This window comes from Pelophylax lessonae (genome assembly GCF_965119305.1).
Source record: "Pelophylax lessonae genome assembly, chromosome: 6".
NCBI classification, from domain to species: Eukaryota; Metazoa; Chordata; class Amphibia; order Anura; family Ranidae; genus Pelophylax; species Pelophylax lessonae.
Genome location: NC_138773.1, coordinates 328,172,966 through 328,192,917, shown reverse-complemented (window position 1 = coordinate 328,192,917; position 19,952 = coordinate 328,172,966). Strand labels below are relative to the sequence as shown.

The following is a 19,952-nucleotide window of genomic DNA, read 5'->3' as shown; positions in this document are numbered from 1 at the left end:
TAGACAGGTTGCCTACTGTGTTTAGTTAGCTAGCTCAGCAGACCAAGCAGGAGGAAGGGGTTCATGTTTTACCATCTTCCCTGGCCAAGTACGTGGGCTTTTTTGGGGTCTGGTCTCCCTTCCCATGCATTATAAAAGGGGAGAGGTTCAGGTCCCGAGAGAGCAGAGCGGGAGAGAGAATGGGACCTGTGGTATACTCCAGGAACACCGACTCATCGGGACCCCCTAACAGTGGACACCTCCATTCTGGATTCTCCAATTATGAACTTCACCCAAAAGGACTTTACCTGTGCAGGTACACTCGAGCAACCACATTTAGTGTTATTTACGGAAAGGATGGTTTACTCTGTTACATCTGTTATGCCAAATTTACAGTAAAGTTGTCTCAACTGCTTTGAGTCTGGTCTGAAGTTATAGTCCCGTCCATAAATATTGGGACATCGACACAATTCTAATCTTTTTGGCTCTATACACCACCACAATGGATTTGAAATGAAACAAACAAGATGTGCTTTAACTGCAGACTTTCAGCTTTAATTTGAGGGTATTTACATCCAAATCAGGTGAACGGTGTAGGAATTACAACAGTTTGTATATATGCCTCCCACTTTTTAAGGGACCAAAAGTAATGGGACAATTGTATGCTCAGCTGTTCCATGGCCAGGTGTGTGTTATTCCCTTATTATCCCATTTACAAGGAGCAGATAAAGGTCCAGAGTTCATTTCAAGTGTGCTATTTGCATTTGGAATCTGTTGCTGTCAACTCTCAATATGAGATCCAAAGAGCTGTCACTATCAGTGAAGCAAGCCATCATTAGGCTGAAAAACAAAACAAACCCATCATACAGATAACAAAAACATTAGGTGTGGCCAAATCAACTGTTTGGAACATCCTTAAAAAGAAAGAACGCACCGGTGAGCTCAGCAACACCAAAAGACCCGGAAGACCACGGAAAACAACTGTGGTGGATGACCGAAGAATTTTTTCCCTGGTGAGGAAAACACCCTTCACAACAGTTAGCCAGATCAAGATCACTCTCCAGGAGGTAGGTGTATGTGTGTCAGATCAGGAACACTCTCCAGGAGGTAGGTGTGTGTGTGTCAAAGTCAACAATCAAGAGAAGACTTCACCAGAGTGAATACAGAGGGTTCACCACAAGATGTAAACCATTGGTGAGCCTCAAAAACCGGAAGGCCAGATTAGAGTACGCCAAACAAAATCTAAAAAGCCTTCACAGTTCTGGAACAACATCCTATGGACAGATGAAACCAAGATCAACTTGTAGAAGAGTGATGGGAAGAGAAGAGTATGGAGAAGGAAAGGAACTGCTCATGATCCAAAGCATACCACCTCATCAGTGAAGCATGGTGGTGGTAGTGCCATGATGTGGGCATGTATGGCTGCCAATGGAACTGGTTCTCTTGCATTTGCTGATGATGTGACTGCTGACAAAAGCAGCAGGATGAATTCTGAAGTGTTTCGGGGATTATTATCTGCTCATATTCAGCCACATGCTTCAGAACTCATTGGACGGCGCTTCACAGTGCAGATGGACAATGACCCGAAGTATACTGCGAAAGAAACCAAAGAGTTTTTTAAGGGAAAGAAGTGGAATGTTATGCAATGGCCAAGGCAATCACCTGACCTGAATCCGATTGAGCATGCAATTCACTTGCTGAAGACAAAACTGAAGGGAAAATGCCCCAAGAACAAGCAGGAACTGAAGACAGTTGCAGTAGAGGCCTGGCAGAGCATCACCAGGGATGAAACCCAGCGTCTGGTGATGTCTATGCGTTCCAGACTTCAGGCTGTAATTGACTGCAAAGGATTTGTAACCAAGTATTAAAAAGTGAAAGTTTGATTTATGATTGTTAATCTGTCCCATTCGTTTTGGTCCCTTAAAAAGTGGGAGGCACATATACAAACTGTTGTAATTCCTACACCGCTCACCTAATTTGGATATAAATACCCTCGAATTAAAGCTGACAGTCTGCAGTTAAAGCACATCTTGTTTGTTTCATTTCAAATCCATTGTGGTGGTGTATAGAGCCAAAAAGATTAGAATTGTGTCGATGTCCCAATATTTATGGACCTGACTGTATTCAAAGTGGTGCATGTTGGATCTTGGCTTATTCCTAAAGAACCTAGGTTCGTAACAGAGCTATGTGGTTTGTGTAACACCACCATAAAGGTAACTGGTAAGACAAGGAATAGGAAGTAGTTGCCATGGGTAAGAGAAGAACTGTTACAGTAACATGTTGTTTGGTGTGGTACTTGGTTGGGCAATGGATTCTCTGGTATCTTATTCGGTCACCAAGAGCAGACTAGTGTTAAGGAGATCTATGACCTGATTACTAGGTACGGGAAGGAAAGAGTTAATGAGCCCGCATGGGGCCCCATTCTGTTACTGGGAGTGAGGTAACAGAGGTATGTTGGACTGGTGGAGTAGGCACAAGCTCTGCATGTCCCTCCTAATGCAACATACATCAGATATGTGTGTGTGTGTAGTGACATGGGGCAAGACATCACGCAGAGGAACACTGTGCGCTCACTTTTTGAATTTCCTTTTTTACTGCACACTGGGGCCTCATGTCTGAGTTGGGGGGGCTGCCTTAATGTTTGATTTTTTTCCCATGACCATAGCCTCCCCTGGTCTTGGGCATTGACGAGCATGCCTTCAGGCTAGGTGTTACCCTACACGCAAGGGCGCAGTAAACCCCGCCCACATGATGTTCTCCAGTTGATAAGTTATACAGTACTTCCTTATATAATGTTGAAGTTAAAAACTTCTGGAAATGTTTTGTGGCTCCTTTCCTCACCGCAGGACAGCAGCTCATCATGGGACTCAGAAGCTAGTGGGAATCACTCTAGTAGTGATGTTTAACACAGTGATATCCAGCTTTCACGAGGGTCCCACAGGTTTGGCAGATACATCCAAGCTGGTCCAATATAACTATGTAAAAATTACCATACCTGGAATTCAACTTTAGGTTTCAAAATGCCATAATCTTTTACCGGATTTAATTAGGTGTGGCCCTCAGCAGACATAACGCAGCCCCCCATGAAGATTCAGTCACAGTTCTACCTATATACAGCCATCTTTTTGATACTAAGTTTAATAATTCCTTACCTTGCATTTAAAATATTGAGGAAACCTGAACTGATTAGAACTTACCTTTGCATCTTCAATATTTCCTTGTTTTATAGTGATGTTCAACCCTTCCTTGGTGGTCACCATTTGATCGTTGGCTTTGTTCGTCCTTTCTACTTTCTTTGGAGTCGTCTTCTTCTTTTTCAAGCCATGTTTCGAAGGAACCTGGACATGTTCAAACTCTTCATTCACTAATTTAGTGATAGTCTTTAGAATGCCTTCATTGCTGTCCACAAGATGGATGTTTTTGATGGTATTGGTTTCATCTTGGTTTTCTGTGTATGATTTTATAGATTTTACAATGTTTTGGGCACACAGGTCAAAAGGACACCCAGAAGTAGCAAAGTCACTAACAGACAGTGCAACAGACCTTTGACCATTCCCTGCAGCCATCTCCAAGCTCTTGGTTATCACTTTCCGTAGAAGACGCTCACATTTTGAATTTCCTTTCTTATCCAATTTGGGAACAATTGCATGAATTACCTTCTTACACGGTAAATTACTCACATCAGTCATGACACACTCTCCAGGCTCGAGCTCCCTGTCATTCTGAACAATGCGTTCACATTCTTTCTGAAGACTGGATCCTGCTGCTTTCACCAAAGCCAGTGCTGGTCCCCCAGTTGGCTTTAAATTCTTATTTGAGGCAATTATGATGACATTAGCATTGTGTTGGCACAGATCCCCTTTATATATAATCATTGTGGCTCCATTCTGGAGGTTGATTTGGCAATGGAGCTCATTTAGAGTGGAAATGCTCTCATCTACTTCCTTCTGTAAGTGCATCACACACTTATGTTGGTTCCATACTGTACTACCATACATATCTTCATTTTCAATAAAGAGTTTTTTGGCCCCAGGTTTATCGATGTATAAGGTGTCAGCATACATTTTGGAAATAATTTTTCTTATGCTGGTTTCGGCTTCCTCTACATAGAGCTTAGGGCCAGACAAGGAGATGAAGTTCTGTTTCTTCACAACCTTCACATTCTGTATTATTCTATCCCATTCCTGCTTCCCTTTTTCCTCCATGAACTTCAACACTGCCAATGACTTCAGCTTGATGTCCTTCTCCACCATAGTGTTCTTCTCTACAAAGTCATGGATCTGCTGGTAGGTTTCTTCTGCAGGTGAGGATAGACCAGTGATCACCACCTCAGCTCCATCTCTCACAGGGAACTCCTCTATGGAAATTGTCATCCCATCAGCATTAAACATCTCCTTTAGGAAGCTCTTCAGATTTTTCCACTCCGGACTTTGAGTGACACTTTTATCCTGAACAGAAATCCGCTTACAGACCAATTCCTTCTTTATGGCTTCTTCACCATTTCTCAAATCTTTATCGGAGTAACTAGTTAACATGACTTCATTATCTTTCACCTGAAAAGCTGCTTTTATGTTGTTTTTCATAAGAAGACTACATGACAATTCTCCATTGTCCGCTGCCTTCAGAAACTTGATAATGTGTGGATCGAGGGGAATGAATTTGTAGTTCAGGCCTTGCTTAATATTGAGAATTTCACATTTGGCAGTGAGAACTTCATCTCTTGGCCCATAAATTGTGACTGCCTTAGAAGTTCCATTATAACTAAGCTTCACATGTGGAGAATCTTCCAGGATGCTTTTCTCCAGGCCATGTGACAACATTAATTTATAAGCTTCGGGTTCCAGAGGCACCTCATCCTCCACTCTGCTCAGCTGTCTGGTGGTTTCTTCTACCAGTTTTCTGAATATTGGCTCAACCTTCATAACATCTTCTGAAATACCCACAATGAAAGCCTTCTCTGCAGCTAAGTCTGGTTTTATGAGGACTCCATCATATGATGAACTAGACATCTTTTCTTTGATGGATTCCCACACTGGTGGCTTCAGGTCACACTCTGCAGCTTTATACTGTGAAATAAAAGCTTTAAATTTGTTGTGGACGTTATCGCTCCATGTTGGAATGATCTTTGCCAAGGTTCGGCGATGACTGGAGAGGTTCCTAGACAAAGAAAGTTTGATGACAGGAGTGGGGTGGTCTACATTCGGCCATGTGATATCACAGGAAACATCTGCCATTGCTTGTTCAACATTTAGTTTTATCTGTCCATCCTTCTCCTTCAAAATAAATGCCAGTATATGATGACTGATGGGGATTTCTACCGAATCAGGTATTTCTATATGAGGGCCTTCCTTTCCATACAAGCAATGTCCAATGGATGGGTAATATGGGTACATGGATATTTTGTTATTATTGAGCATATGCTGCTTTGTCATCACCGTCTTTAGAACTGCAATAAAGAGAAATATAGTACTTGTTAGTTAGAAGGTAAGAGAGGTAGTAATAAGCACGAATACATCAGAAATAGTGTCAGCCCTCTTGGCAACACATATAATATGATTACTATCTCATAGCAGTCATTCTCAGCTAGGGTTCCTCGAACTTTGGCTGATTAAACTCCCATTTGATGATGCCTGCCTAGTTTTGGGTCCAACGCCACCTGACCTAGCCATCTTCATGACATCAATGATCTTTTTCGTTGTCTGAAAGGATGGCCACCAATGTAAGGGGCTTTTTTCCCACTGACCGTCAATGAATTGGTTTTAGCAGTGGTTCTTCAAGACCTGAAAATTAATTCAAGGTTTTCTCTGGGGCAAAAAGGTTGAGAAAGACTGCTCTATAGCAGTGGTCCCCAAACTGCAGCCTGGGGGCCAGATTCGGCCCTTTACTTGCTTTTATCTGGCCCTTGGGGCAATATTTCATCCATTGACACCAACAATAGGGCATAATTCCCCCCACTGACACCAACGAAGGGGCACAGTTCCTCCCAATGACACCAACAGTGGGGCACTATTCCTTCCAATGACACCAATGATGGGGCACAATTCTTCCCAATGACACTAACGATGGAGCATCAATCTGCCCAATGACACAAATGATGGAGGACAATCCCTCTTACTGACACCAAACATGGGACATTGTCATGTCGGGACATTTTCTAGTCATAATGGCCGTAGTCTGCCCAAAGCAAACTGGCCCTTTGTTTATATTGTGTGTAAAGTAACCTTGATGTAGGATTACCTATAACGCTTGCTCAATTATAAAGTGCAAATATATAATATAGATTATGAACAATCCTATAATATTTCAGAAAAAATATTTAAGTGCATAAAGTTGTGCAAAAATCCAAGGGAGCAAATATAAGTGATATACAACAGAACAAAATTGCTCGTTCAATAGATTACACACTAAAAATAATAAATATATAAAAATATAAAAAATTATATAAAAAATATATATGAAACGGAAAAATTCATGTTCATATGTAGTGCATGAGATATGTGAATAATCTCATAAATATTCCATACAGTTCATGTGCAAATGTGACTTCTTGTGAAAAAAGTTCAAATATATTAAGATAATGCAGTGCAAGGTGCAGGTGCTCAGTGCCAGGCTCTCCAATCAATCACTGGTGTAATTTTTTACTTTCCACCGTGGCTAGTAATAAAATTGATCACTCACCAGACCAAGTGAGTCTTATATACCTTATGGCATTAAGACCACATAAGCTTAAGTGACCCCTAGAGCCGGGATGGGTTCCCTCCGAATGGATGCCTCCTTTTTGTTCCAATGGTGTCACTCCTCCGCTGCCCTCCTCCGGCTGAATATGTTTAAAAAGGAAAGCTCCAGATAGTGCAGTAACGTTTAAATAGGTATTTTATTGCACAAAAAATCCAAAGAAACAGTTCACATGGTCCAGTTGCAGGAATGAAACAAGTAAAATAGTAAAAAATGGCATCACATAGAAGAGCTTTGGAATGGAGAGCGGTACTACCGGTTTGCGTTCCACCCAGCTCATGTGACGTCACAACGTGCATTCCAACTAACGCGTTTCGTCATTGGCTCTCCACTCCACAGCTCTTCTATGTGACAGCGTTTTTTACTATTTTACTATTTTATAAATTAAGCCAAAGATTGCACGGTCAAAGACATGTACGATTAAAAAGCCGTCACAGATGGAGCTGTGGAGTGGAGAGCGACTACAGGTTTGCGTTCCACCCAGCTCCTGTGACGTCACGACGTGCGTTCCACATTACGCGTTTTGTCACTGCGTTGACGTCTTCAGAGGTCTGAAGACGTCAACGCAGTGACGAAACGCGTCAGTAGGAATGCACGTCATAACATTAAGTTATGTGCAAATAAAACTTCTTAAACGATACTGCACTATCTGGAGCTCTCACCTTTTTTTAACATACCCGACTGGATGAGGGCAAAGGAGGAGCGATAACTGCCATTTGAATAAGCGGAGGTACCATACCCGGAGGGGGACCCATCTTTGGCCCTGGTGGCCAATTAAGCGTATCTGGTCTTAATGCCATAAGGCAAATAAGACCCATTTGTCCCGGTGAGTGAGCCATTCTTACTATTACCCACGGTGGAATTATGAGTGACACCAAATTTTGACTGGGAAGCCAGGCACTGAGCACCTGCACCTTATCTCTCGTTTTGCACAGAGATATATGTTTTTGAACAGTTTCACAAAAAGTCACCTTTATTTATGAACTGTGTGGAGCACTTATGAGACTTTTACACGTCTCATGCACTTTATATGAGCTTGAGTTTTTGCACTTATGAAATAATTTATATACAATGTGCACTTTATATTGAACTGGTATATTCAAACACTTAATCGCATATGATTTTGTATTTATTTGCTATAGAAATTGTTTTGCACCATATTTGCATTGTTTTGCACCAAACATATATGCACTTTACTTGTAAGCACCAATACTTAGCTTTGAACCATATTTGCATTGTTTGCACCATAATATTTATGTACCCTATTTGAAAGGTTAATTATCAAGCAAGCGCTATAGGTAGCCTTTCCTACGAAGGTTATTCACATTCATTCAATGGCACGTATTGATGTGTCATCCTGGAGGAGTCGGACTGCCTGTGCAACCTCTATAGGGTCCAGGTATCCCCTCATGCTACCAGTAGTGACACTGACCCCCTCTATAGGGTCCAGGTATCTCCTCATACTACCAGTAGTGACACTGACCCCCTCTATAGGGTCCAGGTATGGCCTCATGCTACCAGTAGAGACACTCTCCCCCTCTATAGGGTCCAGGTATGGCCTCATGCTACCAATAGTGACACTGACCCCCCTCTATAGGGTCCAGGTATGGCCTCATGCTACCAGTAGTGACACTGACCCCCTCTATAGGGTCCAGGTATGGCCTCATACTACCAGTAGTGACACTGACCCCCTCTATAGGGTCCAGGTATGGCCTCATCCTACCAGTAGTGACACTGACCACCTCTATAGGGTCCAGGTATGGCCTCATTCTACCAGTAGTGACACTGACCCCCTCTATAGGGTCCAGGTATGGCCTCATGCTACCAGTAGTGACACTGACCCCCTCTATAGGATCCAGGTATGGCCTCATGCTACCAGTAGTGGCACTGACCCCCTCTATAGGGTCCAGGTATGGCCTCATTCTACCAGTAGTGACACTGACCCCCTCTATAGGGTCCAGGTATGGCCTCATGCTACCAGTAGTGACACTGACCCCCTCTATAGGGTCCAGGTATGGCCTCATGCTACCAGTAGTGACACTGACCCCAGCCAAATGCAAAACTAGTGAAAAACAGTCAGAAAAGATGAGTAGGGAAAAAAAATGTCAGTGACCTCCACCTGTAAGACCATTCCTGTTTTGGAGGTTGTCCCATTGTTGCCGATCTAGTGCACCTGTTGTTAATTTCATTAAAAACAAAGCAGCTGAAACCGATTAACAACCCCCTCTGCTACTTAACTGACCACATAAATATCCCAGGAGTTTAACTGACTTGATGCTATACTCAGATTAAAAAGTTTTCTTTTCATTTTTTTTGAGCGGTGTATTTTGGAATAGTAATACAATTAAGCCAATCCATTTTCTATATAACTTAAGCTCTGGGAGGTTAGACTACTAGAGATTTAGGTGTCCTTTACAGTGATGTTCTGGGGAAGTTAAAGAAACATAAAGTACAGCTGTGGCCTCTCATTAAAGAATGTGTTCAGCACTTAAATATACAGTAAGTGCATCTCGTGGTACAAAAAAAGTACATCAGAGGAAATCTATGTAATGAGGGTAGATATTGCAGGAAAAGCTGGCTCTTTTCTTTTATCTTTTAATGGGCTATAGTATTTCTTTGCGGTAGGTAGGACTCTGCGGCCCTCGCTGCCAGTGCCTGATTTATTGCATAAGGTGACAATATACAGTATCTGCCCCCTCTTGCCCCAGGTATTACCATCCATTACCCCCCGTGCCATCATCATCATCTATCCCTCTCTCACCTCCTGTCTGGTGAAATGTGACCAGCGCGGCCCTTTCCTCTGCAAACATCTCCATATCTTCTACATTCCCTCCTCCGTTCCTTGGGCTCTCTAAGTAAAGTGTGACCATGTCCTCCGGTGTATGGGGGGGGATCCCCTCCACTCGGACGCTTCTGGTTTCTTCCAGGCTCTCTGCTGTTATTTTATGCTGTTTGACTCTTGGGCTCCTGGAGAATTTTCCAATGAAATCTGCAATATCTGTGAAAAGAGACATCACATCCCAGTAAATAAGTAGATACATGCTTGAAATTAACTTACATAGTTACATAGTTAGTGAGGCTAAAAAAAAAAAAACACCAGTCCATCCGGTTCAACCTATGATGAGTGTGTGTGTGTGTCAATAGTACCTTGTATACCCCTGTATGTTGTACATTGTATACCCCCTGTATGTTGTACATTGTATACCCCTGTATATTGTACATTGTATACCCCTGTATGTTGTACATTGTATACCCCTGTATGTTGTACATTGTATACCCCCTGTATGTTGTACCTTGTATACCCCTGTATGTTGTACCTTGTATACCCCTGTATGTTGTACATTGTATACCCCTGTATATTGTACATTGTATACCCCTGTATGTTGTACATTGTATACCCCTGTATGTTGTACATTGTATACCCCCTGTATGTTGTACATTGTATACCCCTGTATGTTGTACATTGTATACCCCTGTATGTTGTACATTGTATACCTCTGTATGTTGTACATTGTATACCCCCTGTATGTTGTACATTGTATACCCCTGTATGTTGTACATTGTATACCCCCTGTATGTTGTACATTGTATACCCCCTGTATGTTGTACATTGTATACCCCTGTATGTTGTACATTGTATACCCCTGTATGTTGTACATTGTATACCCCTGTATATTGTACATTGTATACCCCTGTATGTTGTACATTGTATACCCCTGTATGTTGTACATTGTATACCCCCTGTATGTTGTACCTTGTATACCCCTGTATGTTGTACCTTGTATACCCCTGTATATTGTACATTGTATACCCCTGTATGTTGTACATTGTATACCCCTGTATGTTGTACATTGTATACCTCTGTATGTTGTACATTGTATACCCCCTGTATGTTGTACATTGTATACCCATGTATGTTGTACATTGTATACCCCCTGTATGTTGTACATTGTATACCCCCTGTATGTTGTACATTGTATACCCCTGTATGCTGTACATTGTATACCCCTGTATGTTGTACATTGTATACCCCTGTAAGTTGTACATTGTATACCCCTGTATGTTGTACATTGTATACCCCTGTATGTTGTGGTTGTTAAGGTGCCCATCTAATAGTTTTTTGAAACTATTGATGCTCCTTGCTGATACCACTGCTTGTGGAAGAGAATTCCACATCCTTTCAGCTCTGACGGTAAAGAACCTTTTACACAATTTAAGGTTAAACCGCTTCTCTTCTTATTTTAGCGAATGGCCGTAAGTTCTTTTATTTTTCCTTTCACTGAATAGTTTGTTCCTTATGCTCGGGTCACCAGTACAGTATTTGTACATTGATATCATATCCCCCCTCAATCTTCTCTTCTCCAGAGAGAATAAATGTAATGCTTGCAGTCTTTCCTCTTTGCTGAAATCCTCCAGTCCCTTTATTATCTTTGTTGCCCTTCTCTGGACTCTCTCCAGTTCCAGCACATCCTTCCTGAGGACTGATTATTATTATTATTCAGGATTTCTATAGCGCCAGCAGTTTACGCAGCGCTTTACAATGTTAGAGGGAGACAATACAGTTACAATGCAATAAAATACAAGAGGATTAAGAGGGCCCTGCTCAGAAAAGCTTCCAATCTAATAGGGTGGGGCAGGTGGTACAAGAGGATGTAACAGTAGGGAATGAGCTGATGGAAGATTAGTTGGAGGTGTGATAGGCTTCCCTGAAGAGATGAGTTTTCAGGGATCGCCTGAAAGCAGCTAGAATAGGAGATAGCCGTACAGGTTGAGGTAGAGAGTTCCAGAGGATGGGAGAGGCCCTGGAGAAATCCTGGAGACGAGCATGGGAGGAGGAGACAAGGAAGTTGAGAGTATGAGGTCTTGAGAGGAGCGGAGAGGACGTTTTGGGTGATATTTGGAGACAAGATTGGTGATGTAGCTCGGGGCAGAGTTGTGAATGGCTTTGTATGTTATGGTTAGTATTTTGAATTTAATTGCAGAGAGGGGAGGCAGACGCTGAGCGGTTGGTAAGGTGGATAAGCCTGGCAGCAGCATTCATGATAGACTGAAGAGGGGATAGCCTATGAAGTGGTAGGCCTATGAGAAGGGAGTTGCAGTAGTCGAGGCGAGAGATAAGAAGGGAGTGAATGAGTAGCTTGGTGGTTTCAGTTGTTAAAAAGGGGCGAATTTTTGAGATGTTGCGGAGGTGAAGTCTACAAGTTTTTGACAATGATTAGATTTGGGGCAGAAAGGACAGGTCAGAGTCTAGGATTACACCTAGTACCCTGGCATGAGGGGAGGGACTGATGGTTTCATAACTAGTTTTGATGGAAAAGTCATGGAGGGGGGCACGGGCGGGGGGGGGGGGACGGATATTACCAGCTCAGTTTTAGAGAGATTTAGTTTGAGGAAGTGGTGCGACATTCATGTAGATATGTCAGTAAGTAAGTTAGCAATGTGAAAGGAGACTGAAGGAGTGAGGTGAGGAGTAGACAGATAGATTTGAGTGTCATCGGCGTATAGATGGTATTGGAAACCATGGGCGGTTATCAAGCGACCGAGGGAGGCGGTGTAGATAGAGAAGAGAAGGGGTCCAAGAACAGAGCCTTGGGGAACCCCCGCAGAAAGGGGCAATGGGGAGAAGGAGGTAGAATTGTGGGTAACACTGAAGGAGCGCTGCGATAGGTAGGAGCAGAACACACTGATGCCCAGAACTGGACAGCATACTCCAGATGTGGCCGACCCGAGCCTTGTAGAGTGGGAAAATTATCGTTTTATTTCTGAAGTGAATCCCCTTTTTTATACATGCCAGTATTTTGTTGGCTTTGCTTGCAACAGCTTGACATTGCATGCCACTGCCAAGCCTGTTGTCTACTAGGACCCCCAGGTCCTTTTCCATCTTAGATTCTCCCAGAGGTTCTCCCCCTAGCGAGTAACTTGAGTTCATATTTCTGGCACCCAAATGCATTACCTTACATTTTTCAACATTAAACCTCATTTGCCATGTAGAGGCCCACCCCATTATTTTGTTCAGGTAATCCTGTAAGATTACCATATCCTACGTAGAAAAAAAAAAAATAGGCCTGGATTCTTTCCTGGGTGTAATTAATGTAGCTGGGTACTAATATTTATAGGTAAAGTTGATCCAGAGAATATCAGATTGCTTCTTGAGGGATAAGGAAGGAATTTTTTCCCCCTGCTGTAGCAATTAGGATCATGCTTTGCTGGGGTTTTCCTTTTCCAATCCCAATATAAAACCTACATAAAAAAATAATGCAATGATTTTGCAAATCTCATAAACCCAGATTTTATTCAGAATAGAAAATAGAAAACATATCAAATGTTTAAACTGAAAAAGATCATTTTGAAATTCATGGCAGCAACACGTCTCAAAAAAGTTGGGGGCCATGTTTAGCACGGAGTAGCCTCCCCTCTTCTTTTACCAACACTCCGTAAATGTTGAAGAAATGAGGTGGTGTTTTGGGAGAGGAATGTTGTCCCATTCTTGCCGCATAAAGGATTCTGCTAAACAGTCCTGGGTCTTCTTTGTTGTATTTTTTTATTTCAATTGGTGAAAGGTCTGGACTGCAGACAGGCCAGTGAAGCCTCCAGACTCTTCTTCTAGGAAGCCATGCTGATATCATAGATGCATTATGCGGTTCAGCAATTTCCTGGTGAAGGTCTTCTCTGAAAAATACATTGTATGGAAGGAAGGATATGCTGCTCTAACACCTGGATCTATCTTTCAGCATTGATGGGGTCTTTCTAGATGGGCAAGCTGCCCATTCAATACGCACTAATGCCCCATATCATCAGAAATGCAAGTTTTTGAACTGATGTTCAGATATGGCTTCTTCTTCCCATGATAGAGCTTTACCTTGTATTTTTGGATGGCACAGTGAGCTGTGTTCACAGTGATTGGTGGAAGTATTCCTGAGCCCATGCAGTGATGTCCATCACACAAACATGCCTGGTGCAGTGCCGTCTGTGGGCCTGAAGATAACTGCCATCCAATATTGGATTTTGGCCTTGTCCCTTCCCACAAAGATTTCTCCAGATTCTCAGAAACTTTCAATGATACAGTGGGTACGGAAAGTATTCAGACCTCTTTACATTTTTCACTCTTTGTTATATTGCAGCCATTTGCTAAAATCATTTAAGTTCATTCTTCTTCCTCATGAATGTACACACAGCTCCCCATATTGACGGAAAAACACAGAATTGTTGACATTGTTGCAGATTTATTGAAAAAGAAAAACTGAAATATCACATGGTCCTAAGTATTCAGACCCTTTGCTGTGACACTCATATATTTAACTCAGGTGCTTTCCATTTCTTCTGATCATCCTTGAGATGGTTCTACACCTTCATTTGAGTCCAGCTGTGTTTGATTATACTGATTGGACTTGATTAGGAAAGCCACACACCTGTCTATATAAGACCTTCCAGATCACAATGCATGTCAGAGCAAATGAGAATCATGAGGTCAAAGGAACTGCCTGAAGAGCTCAGAGACAGAATTGTGGCAAGGCACAGATCTGGCCAAGGTTACAAAAAGATTTCTGCTGCACTTAAGGTTCCTAAGAGCACAGTTGCCTCCATAATCCTCAAATGGAAGACGTTTGGGACGACCAGAACCCTTCCTAGAGCTTGCCGTCCGGCCAAACTGAGCTATCGGGGGAGAAGAGCCTTGGTGAGAGAGGTAAAGAAGAACCCAAAGATCCCTGTGGCTGAGCTCCAGAGATGCAGTCAGGAGATGGGAGAAAGTTGTAGAAAGTCAACCATCACTGCAGCCCTCCACCAGTCGGGGCTTTATGGCAGAGTGGCCCGACGGAAGCCTCTCCTCAGTGTAAGACACATGAAAGCCCGCATGGAGTTTGCTAAAAAACACCGGAAGGACTCCAAGATGGTGAGAAATAAGATTCTCTGGTCTGATGAGACCAAAATAGAACTTTTTGGCCTTAATTCTAAGCGGTATGTGTGGAGAAAACCAGGCACTGCTCATCACCTGTCCAATACAGTCCCAACAGTGAAGCATGGTGGTGGCAGCATCATGCTGTGGGGGTGTTTTTCAGCTGCAGGGACAGGACGACTGGTTGCAATCGAGGGAAAGATGAATGCCGCCAAGTACAGGGATATCCTGGAGAAAAACCTTCTCCAGAGTGCTCTGGACCTCAGACTGGGCCGAAGGTTTACCTTCCAACAAGACAATGACCCTAAGCACACAGCTAAAATAACGAAGGACTGGCTTCACAACAACTCCGTGACTGTTCTTGAATGGCCCAGCCAGAGCCCTGACTTAAACCCAATTGAGCATCTCTATAGAGACCTAAAAATGGCTGTCCACCAACGTTTACCATCCAACCTGACAGAACTGGAGAGGATCTGCAAGGAGGAATGGCAGAGGATCCCCAAATCCAGGTGTGAAAGACTTGTTGCATCTTTCCCAAAAAGACTCCTGGCTGTATTAGATCAAAAGGGGGCTTCTACTAAATACTGAGCAAAGGGTCTGAATACTTAGGACCATGTGATATTTCAGTTTTTCTTTTTTAATAAATCTGCAACAATGTCAACAATTCTGTGTTTTTCTGTCAGTATGGGGTGCTATGTGTACATTCATGAGGAAGAAGAATGAACTTAAATGATTTTAGCAAATGACTGCAATATAACAAAGAGTGAAAAATTTATGGGGGTCTGAATACTTTCCGTACCCACTGTATGTATGGTAGATGATGATAGATTTAAAGACTTTGCAATTTTAGGTTGAGGATCATTATTCTGAAATTGTTGGACAATTTTTAGATGCAACTTTTCACATATTGGTGAACTTTTGCCCATCATTACTTCTCAGACACTCTGACTCTCTGAGATGCTCTTTTTTAGGGATCGACCAATATCGGTTTTTCGTTACCAATATTTTGGCCATTGCATATTGGTATCGGCCGATATTTTGAACATTAAAAGTTTTGCAAAATAAACACAATTTTTTACTCAAATCTGTTAATGAACCCTGTGGTGGGTGGCTGGCTGGCACCCTGTAGTGGGTGGCTGGCACTCTGTGGTGGGTGGTTGGCTGGCACCTTTGGTGGCTGGCTGGCACCCTTTGGTGGGTGGCTGGCTGGTACCTTTGGTGGGTGGCTGGCTGGTACCCTTTGGTGGGTGGCTGGCTGGCTGGCACCCTGTGTGGTGGGTGTCTGGCTGGTACAAGCTAAGGGCCTATGGCTGGCTAGCTGGTACAGGCATGGCCTGTGGTTGGTTGGCTGGCTGGTACAGGCCTGTGGGTGTGTGGGTGGCTGGCTGGCTGGCACTGGGCAGCTGTGGGTGGGTGTATGTATGTGGTGGCTGTGTTAAACACACTGTGTGCACTGTACACTCACTGTCCCGAGACTCCCCGACTCCAGAAGAGGATGAGGGAGGCAGCCTAAGAAGGCAGAAGCTGTCTCAGTGCGCGGAGGTGGCGCAACATACGCAATGACGTCACAACAATATCGGCAATATCGGTAACCTCCGGGACCGATTCCAATATATCGGGGAAAGTGCATATCGGCACTCGATATATTGGCCTTGCCCACGATCGGTCGATCCCTACTCTTTTTATACCCGCTCATGTTACTGACTTGTACCCAATTAACCTCAATAGATGTAAAATGTTCTTCCAGCTCTTCCTTGTTAGTACTACTTATTTTGCTGGCTTTTTGTTGCCCTGTCCCAACTTTTTTTAGACGTGCTGCTGACATCAATTTCAAAATGACCTGATTTTATTTCTTAAAATGGTCAATTTTCTCAGTTTAAACATTTGATATATTTTCTATTGTAAATAAAATACGGATTTAAGAGATTTGCAGAATATTACATTCTGTTTTATGGAGATTTTACACAGCGCCCCAACTATTATGGAATTGGGGTTGTAAATAATATACAGTACATTTTTGCAATGCATGCAGGTTACTTCAATGTACTATCAATGTTTTTTAGAACAGACAAAACATGGGGAAACATTATTCATGTTCATGTACATGGGAGAATTTTTTTTAAATCTATTGAAATTTTTACATTTTGCTCAGTTTCTCCATCCAGCTTGAGGGCTGGTTCACCCCAAAACACAGTAAGGGAAAGGCGTGTTCCTTGTGCGCGTGGCAGGTGAGCACGCTGCCTTTGTTAGAGCGTGTGGGTGCCAATGAACTGTTGTGGTGCACCAAATCGCATGTTACGGCACTACCGTGCAATTTGGTGCAGTGTGTTCTAAAAAGGTAGCACTTGCATTTTGTAGCCTGTTCACATGAATGGGCTGCAAAACAGGACCACAGAGGAACATGTAGGAAACACATTGGAGAGAGCATGCTACGACATGGACTGGGCCTGAAATTTGCTGTCTGAAGCTTTGGAGAGGTCCCATTAATGGGCCTGATGGGCATCATAAAATGGATAAAAGCCATCACCCTCCCATCTATATACATGCGTGCCGCCTGCCTGGCTTGGCACTGATTGGATGTCAGTTATATTAAATGGTAATTTCCAATCTGTGGAGGGCAGTTCATGTACACAATTATTCTATTTATTTTACCCCCCATAGTGCTGCAAACATTGGCTTCACAAGGTAAGGCCATTTTGGGTCAGGAACCTTGACAAGACTGACTAGTGTGTTAAAGAACTACTGACTAGTTCCCAAGAAAGTTATTCTCCAAACGTTGGCCCTGCAACTCCCCTCACACCAAATCAGGCTGATTAATTGTGAAACTGAGGAAGATAAATATTTCTACAGCGCATACCAACCAATCATTTATCATCTTCTGTTCTCTAAGCAGCACTTAAAAGATAAAATATGGAATTTGATTGGTTGTTATGGAGTTGTTCATAAATCATTGTCTTTGTTGGGTGTCTTACCTATATCACATGTAAAGGTGATGACGGCAGATTGGATCTCCGGAATCCTCTCTATGTAGAAGTCCGTATCCATGGATTTCTCACTGATATTCTCCACCAGAAGGTTTATTATCTCCGGAGTGAAGCTGTCCTGGATGTTTTTAATCAAAACTGGAGAGGACGAATGACTGGGTGACACCTCTTCTTTCTCTGGAGTTGGTTTTCCTGTGCGTAAAAGTGGAAAAATGTATAAAACTGCATTAAACGTGGACATATTATCGCTCTGTCCCAAATATCTCCAATCACACAAAGCTATCTTACCCGTTATGTACATATAAATCCCAGAAAGGGGTCCAAGTAATGTCCCCCTTCCTCCTCCAGAACATTCTCAGCTTTGTGTTGGGATTCGAACCCGTAACCTGTCTCTCTGGACATTCCTCCCTGAAGCCTATTATTCAACCTTAGTCTTGTCAGGCCTTGCTCATCACCCTTGATTCCACATATCTCATACTTCCCGATATAAGTCCAGCCCCTTGCACTCCAGCTTGCTGATTATTGAGCTCCTGAGCCTTGATCAAGCTTCTCCTCATCTGCTGCTTTTTCCTACTACCACTACTGACCCAGAATTGACTACCGACTACTCTTCTGCTTTGTCCCTACCTACTGAACTGCTACCACCGTTGCCGATCCGGATTGTCTGACCACGCTTACGGCTGCCCGCCCTGACCTTTGGTTCGTCTGACTTCTCTCTGGTTATCCCTTGTCTGCTTCTCCACCTCCGGACCGAACCTGCACTCTGCCTGGCTGGGTGATCCTGGGGACCGTGACCTGGTTTTAGCTTGCAGCGCAGTTCAACCCCACCATCAGGGGCTCTGGTGAATACCAGCTAGCACTTAGTTTCCGCACCTCAGGTGAACCCGTGTCCTCGTCAGAGTATTACCTAGTGTCCATCCGGTATCCAGCACTGCTACTTCCGTACCCGACCCGGATTGTCTGACCACACCTCCACCAGACTTCCTGCACCTACTACCTGCCTGCAGTCCTTGCCACTGGGCTCCACTCCTACCTCCAGCCAGCTGTCCTGACTCAGGTGAGCCTGTAGAATTGTTACACTTTGTCTGTATTTCTCATTTTGACAATTGCCAGCTGGTTTCACCTTTCTATAAGTACATGTTCTGCCTGTCATATTTTACCCTCCCCCCACCCTGGCCATATGTGGACAGCTCGGAAATATTGCCCATTTGCCCTTTCACTGTTACTTGAAACTTGCAGATATTGAATGGCACTATGACCATTGCTGATAATTAGGGATGGGCGATATCCTTGTATGGATCCTAATACCATCTCTATGCTGGTGACATGCTAATCTGTTATGTAAGTATGGAAATCACACCACTTCCTAAAACTAATAAAAAATATTTCTAAAAATTAGCTCATGATATTTCCTTCCCCCCATTTTTCCATCAAGATCAACAGCACAACTATCAGTTCCTACTCTCATGTCAGGATGTTAGGTGTTAGGTGCAGTGCTTTTTTTCTCAGAGAATAGGTGCATGAACCCAAATATGTCCTCCCCAAAACAACCCCCCCTCCCCCAGACCAACATACATGAACGCCCGCCAAGGGGCATTGAACTCAGGAGTGCGCTACACAGCGAGTGCAGAGTTCATGGGTGCACTACATTCAATGTTCAGCCCTTTTCCACAGCTGCTTACCTTTGCTTCCCCCATTGACATCTTACTTTCACCCCTCTTCAGCTTTAAACTTCTGCAAAGAAACCCCCCACCTCCTCCACTGCCCTCATCTTCTCCCCATTCCATAAACGTTCCACCATTACACGTATCTAACTTTCATTGCCGTATTAAGCTGAAGCACCCACTTGGCTCTAGTACCCCCCTGCAAACTGCAGGCAGGTCTACATCTCACTCCTGCAGTGAGATCATCAAACAGGGGCATCAGCATCCAGGCATTAGGGGGGAAAAAAAGGAGATCACAGTGGGTGTGGCCTGCCACACAATCCCTTCCACCCATGACTGCTCTGGACCCCAGGCATCTTCCTTGTCCCTTTCTTGCACTCAATGGGATCTGCTCAGGAGATCTCATCTTTGGGAACCACTGGGAGACAAGCTACCACTTGTAAACACGTAAGTCGGACTTCTGTGTTTACAGGTAATAGTGGTGAGCAGGTAGCTGAGGGCCTGAGCCAGAGATGGCAGAACTGATTTCCACCAATTTCCAGCTGAAAAAAAGCCCTGGTTAGGTGTAACCATGAACTCTGACCTCTTCTTCCAGCCTCACATCCAGTCAATGTCCAAATCTTGCCACCTTAACGTCCATAACTTCCCAAAATATGCTACTTACTAACCAATTACACCACTAATATACTAATATTC

The 19,952-nt window shown here is 43.4% G+C and overlaps 2 protein-coding genes across 4 annotated transcripts in view; both read right to left on the bottom strand.

The window, feature by feature from the left end:
* Positions 1 to 17,786, bottom strand: part of LOC309557743 (protein mono-ADP-ribosyltransferase PARP14-like) — a gene marked incomplete at its 3' end in the record, with an annotated part of 53,742 nt that extends 35,956 nt beyond the window's left edge. Inside the window, exons 1-3 of the mRNA XM_082260514.1 lie at positions 17,581 to 17,786; positions 9,476 to 9,712; positions 3,177 to 5,425 (exon numbers count right to left, since the gene is read on the bottom strand). Of these exons, the coding sequence (XP_082116640.1) occupies positions 3,177 to 5,425; positions 9,476 to 9,712; positions 17,581 to 17,653 (2,559 nt within the window). The 5' untranslated portion in view covers positions 17,654 to 17,786. The remainder of the gene's footprint in view (positions 1 to 3,176; positions 5,426 to 9,475; positions 9,713 to 17,580) is intronic.
* Positions 1 to 19,952, bottom strand: part of LOC309557592 (protein mono-ADP-ribosyltransferase PARP14-like) — a 247,325-nt gene that overhangs the window by 71,421 nt on the left and 155,952 nt on the right. The gene's annotated exons all lie outside the window — the stretch shown is intronic.